This window comes from Austrofundulus limnaeus, unplaced genomic scaffold (genome assembly GCF_001266775.1).
Source record: "Austrofundulus limnaeus strain Quisiro unplaced genomic scaffold, Austrofundulus_limnaeus-1.0 Scaffold421, whole genome shotgun sequence".
NCBI classification, from domain to species: Eukaryota; Metazoa; Chordata; class Actinopteri; order Cyprinodontiformes; family Rivulidae; genus Austrofundulus; species Austrofundulus limnaeus.
This window is the reverse complement of record NW_013952823.1, coordinates 299,635-312,414: the sequence shown is the minus strand read 5'-3', so window position 1 is coordinate 312,414 and position 12,780 is coordinate 299,635. Positions and strand designations below refer to the sequence as shown.

The following is a 12,780-nucleotide window of genomic DNA, read 5'->3' as shown; positions in this document are numbered from 1 at the left end:
TATATATACTTTTGTTCCCTTTAATTTCCTTGCTTGTGTTAAGAGGTCACCTTTCATCTTTCTGCTGGTGAATCTGATAATTGCTGGTTCCTCTGCCCTGCTGGGCAGSGTGTGACAGACTGATATTGTTTMTTTCTCAACATTAATGTCTTTACTCTGTAAAAATTACACAACTTGTTCCAGTGTTTGCATCTCACCCCAGGGTTCATCCTCTGTTGTTATTTCACCTGAATCAACTCRAGTGTGTGTTCTGTGTCTTGTTTTCAGTCCAGTTATGATGACCTCCTCTCTTCTTGAATGTTGTTCCAAATCATCCACTCCTTTCCAGTTCAGATATTCCCTTGTCTTTCTCCTGCACCATCAGTTTCAATGTTTTAACTTCTTCCATTAGGCCGATCAGCTTTTCCTGCTGTGAAGCTTAGTGAGCTCAGCTGACATAGAGTTAGGTTAGGGTTATTAGGAGCATCAGAACCAGGGACCTAAAAAGGCTAAACAACCTGATAAAGAAGGCTAGTTCTGTTCTGGGGACGACTGTGGAACCTCTGGAGATGATGGTGCAAAGAAGGATTTTACATCAAATCAAGAACATTGTGGACAACCCCGACCATCCTCTTCATCAGACTGTCATAGAGAAACAGTGTCTTCAGTCGGAGGCTTCTTCAGTTTGGTTGTAACACAGACCACTACAGAAGATCTTTCCTGTCCACAGCCATCAGCATCTACATAAATCTTTAGTTAAATGAGTTACAACAACATCTAATGTCCCTCTGGGATCAATAAAGTATTTTTGAATTGAATTAAATCGAGTTGAATGACACCATCTGTTGTTGACAAGCACTGCACTGCTGCTCTTTAAATCTCTGCCTGCCCGTATGGTCAGGAAGCCTGGCAGAGAGACATTGGAGTCGGGGAAATGATCCCGAGCCATGYCTCAGTGAAACACATAATACTGCATTCCCTRTACTATTGCTGAGTTCTTGTCAGGGCTTGAAGTTCATCCAGTTTGTTAGCTAATGATCTCACAYTGYCAATAGATGGTTCTCAMTGACGTCCTCATCCTGGACTTTTTTACCCTCTGCACCCCGTTCGTGGGCTAGCATTTAGCTTGTAGCGATAAAACCAGTATAGGAGAACCACAAAAGCAAGGCAGAAAAAATGCAAAAAGACCACTGAACAACACAGACGAGCATTACCAGGATRATAATACTTTGTATTTAAAACGTGCCTTTCAGGACACCCAAGGGTCTACTGAATAATAAATCTAAATCAAAGTATTTAGCTTTATTGAAAGTAACGATCCTGATGAGCTGCTGAAGTCTACAGAGYCGACACAGAGGCTGTGTTGACATGAATCTGTGTGACTTTCTCMGATATTATTAGTAACTATATCTTACATACTCGAAATGGGTACATATTGCATGATACAAAGCTTTTTGTGATTATAATCTGATGCTGTCAGTGTATCCTACATATGCGATTACAAGGKTAGATTACATAAGTACACCGGATGGATCTCCACAGGGCTGTGTTCTCTCCCCTCTGCTCTTCTCCCTGTACACTAACTGTTGCACCTTCAGCCATGACTCCGTAAAACGTAAGTTTGCGGACGACACCACCCTCATCGGGCTCATCTCGGATGGTGATGARTCTGCCTACMGGAGGGAGGTRGATGGRCTGGTGGYCTGGTGCAGCAGCAACAACCTGGAGCTCAATGCCCAGAAAACAGTGGAGATGATTGTGGACTGAAAGAACGAGATCGCAGATACAAGCRGYCGAAATGAGTTTMCTYYGCAGGGTGTCTGGGCTCTCCCTTAGAGATAGGGTGAGAAGCTCAGTCATCCAGGAGGGACTCAGAGTAGAGCCGCTGCTCCTCTACATCAAGAGGAGCCAGTTGAGGTGGTTCATCTGGTTAGGATGCCTCCTGGACTCCTCCCTGGTGAGGTGTTCTGGGCACGTCCCACTGGGAGGAGGCCCAGACAAAGACCCAGGACACGCTGGAGGGACTATGTTTCTCAGCTGGCCTGGGAACACCTTGAGATCCCCCCGGATGAGCTGGAAGAAGTGGCTGGGGAGAGGGAAGTCTGGGTCTCTCTGCTTAGGCTGCTGCCCCCGAGACCCRATCCCAGATAAGWGGAAGAAAACTGAGAACGGAGAATGAAGTACCAAAGCGAATTATGCTTGTCCTCTAAAAGTCAAAAGTTTCTCAAATATATTTTACAAGAACTTATGTTATTTTGAAGACTGGAGTTCATTTAAGATGGCTGATGACTTGTCCAACAGCCATCTTAATCCTGAGGAATGTAATATCTGTTTTACTCTAATGGAGGCCATTCAAACAGATATCTACAATAAGATACTAATTGTTGATAACTTTTCTTCAAAAACTTATAATTTTCTGGTCTTTTAGTGAAAAAATGATAAGACGAAGAAAAATGAATGAAAACTGTCTGCTTTGGGTCTTGTTTTTATAAATTCTTATTTCTCTTTATAAATGACTCAACTGGTGCTATGGGTGCTGCCTTGGGTTTAAAGGTCAAACCCAATGTGGTTTGGATTTTAACTCTCAGCCAACTACTCAATCAAGTCTTTGTCTTCTGCATAGGCCTTTGTGTGTTCAAATGGGGCCCATTGCACAATGCTGCCACAGTTTTGCTGAAAAACTTTGAAAGCTTTAACAGTTTGTAAATTAAAAGTATGGAATGCTGTCTTTTGTAGAGTTTTTCACCACCTTTTCCCCACTTGTCATGTCTGGACACCCACAGTTTCATCAGCTTTGATAGTGRTTGGGCCCAGCAAGGGGATTTACCTCTGATTGAAATTTAGCATTGCATAGAAGATAAGTTTGGGGGTAAAAGCACCAGTCATTAGCAGCTGGGCACATCCTGGCGCTGTAATCAAAGGATTTCAGACCCACTGCCCCAGTCTATAGCGGCAAGTTCAGAGGGAGCTTGAGCTACGAGCCGCTATTGACTAGATGGTGAGTACTCACGCAAGTGATTTGATTATAAGCAGGTCAAATAAAGTCCTTTGATCAGTAACTTTGATGTTTCCTTTTGTTTAGAACTCTATTTAGGCCATTCATTTGTTTCTCTAAATCTTACAGTAGCTGCCTGCAGAGTGAGCACTCAGCCATCATTAACAGCTGGYCAAAAGCCTTCTTCTCTGTTGATACATGTTCTCCTAAGTCTGTTTTCATATGCAATACTCAGTTTACTTTGTTATAAATGAGGCTTTTCTTTAACAGAAATAGTATATTTTAGAGCAAATTTGCACTAAGAAAATAAGGTTTCATGTTCAGAAAAGACAGCTCTTGAACAAAATAACCACACAACCTGTTTGTGAGACACAAAGTCATTAAATGAAAATGTCCCWGATAGGAATGATAAAGTCAGGACTTATAAAATTTTGACAGAAATGCATAAATTAGAGGGATTGTTTAGGTTTTGTTATTTAATTTTTCCATTTTCAAATTAAATTTAAAATGTATGCACGTTTTTATTGTTTCTTAAACATGATTTTTGTKGCATTTGCTGTTTACCACTATTAAGAGTTTTGTAAACACAACAGGTCATTCACAGACTACATAAGCCTTACAAAAAAAAGGTGCAACGATATTGTAAAAAACAAAAATCTGTGCAAAAATCTCCATGCCATAATTTTCAAAATTAATATCTCAGAGCTCCTCATCTAAAAACACTGAAATGTGATAAAAGTATTGCTCAAGCAGCTCCTGAAACTGGCTGAATAGGACTGACTGTTGTATGAAAAGTAAAATAACCCCTTTACTATTTTAGTAATAAGGTCAGTATTGAAGCTTTAGTATCTAAGTATTTAACAACCCCCTGGAGAGCCATTATTTTTAWATGGATACTCCCTCGTGTTCAACCAGGAAGTCCCTGATTAACTACAGGGCTGTGTGCAAATAAACTCACAACGTCTGGGAAAACCACAGAGCTACTGATTGCCAAGTTAATAACCATCATTTAAAACTCAGTGTTTGTTTTGCATCACAACAAACTATATTATGTGCTTTATTCGATTTGTAGCAGTATAGTTCCTTACACAAGACATCAGCATTCACAAAACATGTAAACTACAAGCCTTGAAATTACAGAGAGGAAGAAGAGATTATCTTCAGAGCCGAACACATGCTCACTGAATGATACCCTAAACATCATTTTCCTAGTGAGGAGGGGCACATAGCAAACTCCAAGGCAACTTGTTTGTTGTTGGTGCAGCAGACAAGAGAATCATAGAGCAATGTTCAGTGCAATGGAGGACATGACACAAACTGCCAAGACAAAAACCAAATGTGTCCTTCAGCAGTTTTATCTACTCAATTATTATGATGTTCATTTCATTCCTGCTGTATTACTGTAACCACAGAACCACAGCTGCCAGCAGGGCCAGAGTGGGACTGGCCCACTATACATCAAGACATATCACTATTAAAGTCATGTAATTATAACCTAAAAGTCGACAACGGTGCACACTTCTGTAAAATCTTATTTTCCTAAAATATTTCCAATTCAGTGCTCGTGGAGGTGTTGCTTCAAAATGTAGATTTATTTCAACATAAGTGCACATCTCCAGAAATATTTAAAATATATTCTACATTCTGTTCAAATAAATGTTGACATATATTCAAACATTAAAAGTGAAATGAAAAAATAAATTAAAATATTAAATTAAAAAAATGTTGGACTTTGTAATTACACTATCATCCCTTTATCCTGTACAAGGAAACAGTTCCATCGTAACTTAGATTTTACAAATATGAGAACAAATTAAATCTCTAAACTATTCTTTATATCAGAATTTCATTTTCTGTAATATCAAATATCAGGAAGTTAGTGTTTGCAGATATCTAATCCTTACGAGTAAAGAATAAAAACATATTCCCATGTGCTCAAAGTTTGTTWTTCACAGTAGAACATAATCTTCCAATGATGCCATCATCTTTGTTCCCTCTGTATAAGAGTAGCTTTCAAACAAATATCTGATTATGAGATTTATTTATTACTTTGAGRTCACAGATCTTTTTTTGCAAGGAAGCTCAGACCTGAAAGTGACCTGTTGTCCATGTTTTTGGTCTGTGGGGAAAACTGAAGTACGTGGAGGAAACCCACATGAGAACATGCAAACTCTGCAAAAAAGAGAGGAAAACCCCAGGGCCCAAACTGGGGATTGAACCCAGGACCTTCTGACTGTGAGACATCAGTGCTAACCACTGATCCATCATGCTGCCAGATGATTAGAAATAATATTCCCCAGACTCGCCTGCATTTGATATGGAAAACACATTTTTGATTTAACCATTTAATACATAATTAATGTCAAAATCTGCAGGTTTCTTTCATATTACTTTCGTCTTAACCCCTTTTAATTATGGGATTGTGTATATTATCTTACTTTTAATTATAAAAAATACAACAGGTTTCTATTGTTTGGGTCTGTTTTTATTGAAACTAATGCTTGTTTGTTCACACTTTKTTAGAACAGCTCACCTGTTCCCCTCATCACTACTGGCTCCTGGTTCTGCTTCTGACACWAGGGGTCTTTCCCAATCAGTGGCTACTCCCTTCCCCTACCCACTCCTCACTCTGTTTGCATGTGCCTGCGGAGGGTTCACCATATTAAGTCTGATATTAAGACAGGATTCAACGTTTCTATMTCTGAAATAGTTCTCAGACAAAGGATGACAAAAAGCAACAACAGACAAAAGGTTAAAAATAGATGTTTAGTGCAGATTCAGCCTCCACGTTTGAGACAGAGGAAAGAGGAACTTCCTAACTTTCATCAAACCGTCACGCAACAGGAAACAAAGCAGAATTGGGGAAACKTTGTCTACCACTTTTTTAAGTTGTGGAAAGGGAAGGAAGGCTGAGTCTTGGGTGGGCAGTGTGGACAGCCAACAGAACCAAAACACTCAGCAAAGTATTCTGCATTCAGCACAGGAAGCTGCATTTCCTTCCTAGGGCTGTGCTGCTTGGCTCTATAATGTGACTGACCACGACAAACTTAGGAACAAGTCTCCCGAGGGCCATTTTGAGTAATTTACAGAATCTGAAAGTGATAACTCTAAGTTATCCAATGAGGTCAAACACATGGCAATCAAAAGTAAAATGAWGAAGATATGGTCATTTGAATGTTGGCATTCTGCAAACAAGATTAAGGAGAAAACAGGCTTCAAAGTTTCAGATGATTACCTGACGTACTAGTGGGAGTGTTAAAGGCTTTTCATTTACATTAAGCTGAAAACATACTCCCTGCGAACTGCCGACGTCGGCACGGGTTGTCGCAGTTTAATGATGAAAATTACATCACCGGGCTTCTCAGCGTCGTGTCGACAGCCTCTTTTGGCTGAACCCGCCGGCAGAACTTTTGACCCACCTCCCGTGTCGACGGTAATGTGTGATTGGTCTGAAGTTTGTGGGCGTGTTTGTTTGTGCTGCGCTCGGGGGGAAAAAAAGAAAAAAGAACGACTCGCTCCCAGACTAGAAAGCGGAGTTTTATAAGATAGTCAAACCGTGAAAAAAAAACTTATGGCTTGTTTGTTTGTGCTGAAAGCACTGCTGTACTCGGTAAAAAATGGAAGAAAAAAAACTAGACTCGCTCCCAGAGCCGACACCAGGAAGCAGAGTTTTATAAAGATATTCAGACCTTGAGAAAAACTCATGAATGGAGATAAAACAGACGTTGTGCACGGAAGATTCTGACTGATAAAAACTGTGGAGCTAAACCAGAACAGATGTGGACAAATACGTCGGGTGAGTGACGAGTCTTTTCTTTTCTGCAATGATTGTYGGCTGTTGCGGGGGRGAACTCCATGCAGTGACGCATGGTTCAGTGGGAGGGGTTTTTCCCGAGCTCAGAGCGGGGTGTCTCAGTGACTATGAAAGGTCTGTGCGAAAACGACTGCCRATCAACCACRTTACCGCGCGTCGACCCGTCGGCGTCGGAGCGAGTATGTTTCAGCCATTACTCTGCATTAACCCCACCCCCAGCATGTCTGTGTGGCTGGCAATCCTTCTGGTGGAATAATGAAGGATATGGCCATGTTCAAACATGCATATCTATGTTTCACATACACTTTTGTAAAGTTCAGATAATGATGATCTCCACTCATGATGTCACACACCATCTGCCGCTCCCACAAATAGCACAAGTCTCATGGATTATACAGGGATTCAGTGACAAAAAGACGTTCCTATAGTGAATTTTAACACGTCCAACTTCAGGACATACAGGAAAGTTAGGTTGAAACATTGGCTGCAGGGTCGACGTCTTAGACTTGGAAAGTGAGCAAAATTGTTAGAGGTTGGTGTTTTTATAGATGTCTTATAGCTTAGCTTGCAGCATCTAGTGTGTGTGTGAGATTGTGCACACTGAGCCACTGCTTCTGCGTCTTTTAAATAAATATAGCATGAAGGATGAGTTGTTTTAACTTGACCTCCTGACCGCACAGGTTCATCCTGAACTTGTTCTGAAAAAGCTTTTAGAGTCAAACTCTATCCTAGCTTTGGTTAACCTGTCCCTGTTCTGCAGATAATGCTGAAGTCTGTTTTAATCCTTTCTGATTCATTAAAAAAGGAGGAATCTTTACATTTCTGTGCCATGATTTTCCTTTTTAAAAGTTATTTGTGTGTATTATCATACAGTGAACTGAATATTAATCTGAACTGTCATTAAGTTTAACAGCCTGTGTTAAATGTAACTGACTGTTACTCTCTTCCTTCCCTCCTGAGCAGACAAACACCAGCTGGTTTGACACCATCCTGTCAGACTTAACAAACAACTAAAATATCTTCTCCCCGAGAGAGACCAGGAAGCAGATTTGTAGTTTAACACCACTCTGCTGCTTCTCCTCTGTTACCCACCCAAACCCCCATTAAAACTGTGTCAGCCCACCCACGGACCAAAYTAAATAAACAAAAAACAACTTTAGAAAAATAAATCACAAAAATCTTATAAAAATGAACAGTTACTTTACCAGAACAAAACAATGAAAACTATTAGGTGTGGATTATTGAACTTCAGATGAACTCTGTTAGTTAATGATCTGATAACTGATCATCAAATTGATTTATTTTGTCTTACTGACACCTGGTTACAACAGAAGGATTTTGATTGATTTTGATCTTGATTCAGGAGTTTTGTGTCCATTCTTGTCCTGTCAGACAGAGGACTTGTATCCATTCTTGTCCTGTAAGACAGTGGACTTGTGTCCATTTTTGTCCTGTAAGACAGTGGACTTGTGTCCATTTTTGTCCTGTCAGACGGTGGACTTGTGTCCATTCTTGTCCTGTCAGACGGTGGACTTGTGTCCATTCTTGTCCTGTCAGACTGTGGACTTGTGTCCATTCTTGTCCTGTTAGATCTCAGTGCTGCATTTGATACAATCGATCACAATATTTTATTACGTAGACTTGAACTTGATATTGGGATTACAGGAACAGCTCTAAAATGGTTTGAGTCTTATTTAACTGATAGATTTCAGTTTGTTAATGTTAAAATGAATCTTCTTCTTACACCAGATTTAGTCACGGAGCTCCTCAGGGTTCAGTGCTTGGACCAATCCTCTTCACTTTATATATACTTCCATTAGGTAAAGTTATTAAACAGCATGGGATAAATTTCCATTGTTATGCTGATGATACTCAGTTATATTTATCCATGAGACCTGATGAATCCAACCAGTTACTTAAACTAYAAGCATGTCTTACAGACATAAAAACATGGATGACTCTTAATTTTCTGCTTCTAAACTCAGATAAGACAGAGGTTATGGTTCTTGGACCTGAACATCTTAGGGATCAACTTTGTAGCCTTTCACCTCCTCTGGATGGCATTAATCTGGCTCCAGTTCTAATGTAAAGAAACTTGTTGTTATTTTTGATCAAGATAGGTCTTTTAACCCCCATGTTRAGAATGTTACCAGGACCGCCTTCTTCCACCTGCGTAATATAAAATTAGAAACGTTCCAATCTACACCACTCCCGCTCTCATTAGATTTCTTCTGTAGACTAAAGAAATTGATCACCAATTTCATATGGAATAATTGGCATCCAAGACTGCGGCTCTCTCTACTATATCTYCCCTATGACAGGGGAGGGCTTCAATTACCTAATTTACAATGGTATTATTGGGCGGTGCAACTGCGATCAGCTATGTTTTATTTTTCATCTAACCCACCAGCATGGACAGCTATTGAAAGTATTGCAACAGGGGGGTTTATCTCTCCAAGTATGTATATATCTATTCTGCTCATATTAAAATACTTAAGAAACAGACAAAAAATCCGTTTATTAAAAATACGCTCTCTGTTTGGCATGAAGTACAAGTTTAWACAGGGAATGAATGTAAACTTTCTCAGTTTTCACCAATATGGGGAAATGATAATTTTGTTCCTGGTAGAGCTGATGGTGGGTTCAAGCAATGGGCGAATAAAGGCTTAGGTAAAATAACTGACTTGTACACAGATGGGAGACTAATGTCTTTTTACCAACAGGTTCATAAATACTCAATTCCTARAAAACACTACTTTAAGTATCTGCAGGTAAGAAGTTTCATGACATCACAGATTCATAGACTAGAGGAGCCACCCCTCTCAGATACAGAACATTTTTTAAAATAATATAGACAGTCGAAGACAAATATCACTATTATATGCTATGCTGAGTTTGAAATCTAAAGATACCTCACAGTCAACACTTAACGCATGGAGAGATGATCTCCGAGTTGATATCACTGAGGATGAGTGAGAAAAAACATGCTTAAAAGCACAAATGCAGACTATTAATATAGCATTAAAATTATTACAGTATAAATGGCTGTTTAGAACATATGTAACGCCAGTGAAACTTAATAAGTTCAACCCTGACATTCCAGATATTTGTCTGAAATGCAATACTAATATTGGAACATTGCTGCATTGTATGTGGGAGTGCCCAAAAATTCAAATATTTTGGAAAAACATAGTTGATCTTGTCTCACATATAGCTGTTATAAAGGTGCCTTTAGAAGCAAGGTTCTGTATATTAGCCATCTACCCTAATGATTTTGTACCAAGTCACAAATCAACACCTTTGATCGAACTATGAATGTTACAAGCCAGGAGAGTGATCGCTTTGAGATGGAAAAGTATGGACAGCCCTACAACTGCAGAATGGCTTYGTGAAATGGCTTCATGCCTGGCCACGTAGAAATTGATATTACTCCTAACATACAAAGCTSTTAACAACCAAGCTCCATCATATATTAAACATCTTATTGTTCCATACTTTCCTAACAGAGCACTTCRCTCTCAGACTGCAGGTTTACTTGTGGTTCCTGGAGTTTCTAAAAGTAGAATGGGAGGCAGAGCTTTCAGTTATCAAGCTCCTCTCTTGTGGAACCAACTTCCAGTTTCTGTCCGTGAGGCTGACACTCTGTCTACTTTTAAGATTAGACTGAAGACTTTCCTTTTTSATAAATCCTATAGTTAGACTTAGGTCTTGACATGGTAAGTGTGTATACCAGAAAAAGACYTAAGTAGGTAACAAAAACAAGTACACACACACGCGCACACACATGCACACACGTAACCTGTCACACTATACCCTTTTAGACAACTTGTGAAAATTTTAAAGACATCTACGTTGAAGATGGAATTAAACAAATCAACCGGAGGCCTCCTTTAGGAATGGACATACTGTAATGCTAACAAGTTGATCAAATATCTAACTTCTGTTAGAAATTTAGACATTAAATTTTTTCAGAAGTTGGTAAATGTTATTTAAAACATTATAGTGTGACAGGGCCTTTAATCTGAACCACAGACTGTGGAGGTTTAGAGAGTTGTGAAATCTACCACCAGTTAAAATATTTCACAAAGAATCGTTCAGTTTAGTAGATTTTCTGCTTTCTTACTTGTGCTGTCAGGATCTGGAGTGCTGCCATCTTCCTCTCCGCTGGGTTCGTCTTTGCAGGACAAAACACAAGTGTAGGAATGAGGTCAATAGTTAAATTCAAGGCCAGGGAAATCTCACATTTTGTTCACTTAAGAACATTATCAGTACACAGGGGAGCTGTATTCCTTTTTGGAAAAGTCCTGCAAGAGTTTTATTTGGATTCTTTTAGCAATAATTTCCAAATTTCTTCTTTGGGATGGGTTAACACTCTTATGAATGCATAATTAAAAGCATGACTAGTGAATTAATGTCAGCTGTTGCTGTGGTTTGTTGTTATCCATCATTAAGCAAAACCCACCTCCTGAAGCTCCATCAGCTACAAAATCTTCATCATCGTCCAGTAAACTCAGAGATGCCTGGACGTCTTTTTCTGATTCCAAGTCTTCTGGCAGAGGGACCTCTCCCCACACCTTGGAGGCCTGAGTAACCTGGGACAAACAAACAGATTGCCATGGTTGAAGACTACAGTGAAAGGTTGCATCCAGTGCWATACAAGGGGTCTGGAAGGGTTGAAAGAAAACAAAGGCTGAGGTAGGAAATGGAGCATTTCAATGTGTTAACCTCTACCATTYATTATCTGTAATAGGGCTCCATAAAGGGCTGCATGCAAATAAAAGGTCACGGTCATGGATATAATTCAACTGTCTTTGGTGCATTGCCTTATCTATGTGACGTCTTTGTACAAATCTCCACAGCAATGACACAAAAMCTAATTTACACAAATCTAACAAGCAGCTGCAGTGAAGTTCTGAACAACACAAATCTGCTAAAGTACTAAGTACTTAAGTGCCTACACCACGAATCAACAGATAACAGAGCCAGTGATGAAAGCAAGAACTAAWGTAAGTTCAGAACTGTTTGCTTGTGAGTTTGATTTTTGGCGTGTGTAATGCTGCAGAAGWGCTGGGAATTCTGAGCTTTACCACTTTTACTGGGTTTTTGAGAAAAGTAATTTTCTTACTTATTGCTCAAAAACCCTACAGTGTATTAAAACACACTTCCACTGACATTACTGAGCACTGTATCCATAAATAAATATTATCAGAAAAATATTTTTCTCACACAATATATGCTTACCCATTTAGATATTTATTTCAGGTACACTTTTTTTTCTTGTGGAAAAACTACTGGAATTAAAATGTGAGTATTTACTTCAAATGGTTCACACAATTTTAGGGAAAATGTCTTGGTTAGGCATAAGGAGTCAGTGCCTCAGCATCTCTTTAGATCTTTTCCTCCTGGGTATAAATATAAACAAGTCTCACTGATCCAGGTCTGCCATATGTGTCTCCATCAGTTTTTGGATGCTTTCAGATCTACCTCAGCAGTGATTTCATGCAAGTATTACACATGTGATTTTGAAATCAACACATGCCTGCCTATGGAAGGGCCCAGCCAAGGCAGAACCGCAAACTCTTCCTGGGGAGATGTGCATAAAACAAGCACAAACAGCTTGAGCAGGTATATTTAAAGGTTAAGGACAAATTGACTGCCCTTTGTTACACGCACACTTAATAAAAGTCAGACTACCAAACGAGCCGTGCACTGATGATCCATCCACAGGGTGAGGGACAGACCGCCATGAAGAGACCCCTACACTYGAGCAGGACTAAAACATCCACAAACAGATTAGAGTAAGATTTTCCAATGGAAAAGGGGCTTTTGTGAACATGGGTCACATGTAATGTATAAAGACAAGTATACTGACTGGCTTCAGAACCTCACCTGATCAGGTAGTAATTTGGGCCTATGTTACTGTTTTTCATCAGTGGACAAAAGACATTAGTGCTAAGGGCACGGATATAACAGACTCTGTTTGAACCAGTCA

At 39.5% G+C, this 12,780-nt stretch overlaps 1 protein-coding gene across 1 annotated transcript in view; it reads right to left on the bottom strand.

Annotated features, from left to right (window-relative positions):
* The window catches only part of hspg2 (heparan sulfate proteoglycan 2), a gene marked incomplete in the record, with an annotated part of 235,200 nt that overhangs the window by 162,958 nt on the left and 59,462 nt on the right, over positions 1-12,780 (bottom strand). The window contains 2 exon segments of the mRNA XM_014024404.1: positions 10,912-10,962; positions 11,251-11,380. Of these exon segments, the coding sequence (XP_013879858.1) occupies positions 10,912-10,962; positions 11,251-11,380 (181 nt within the window).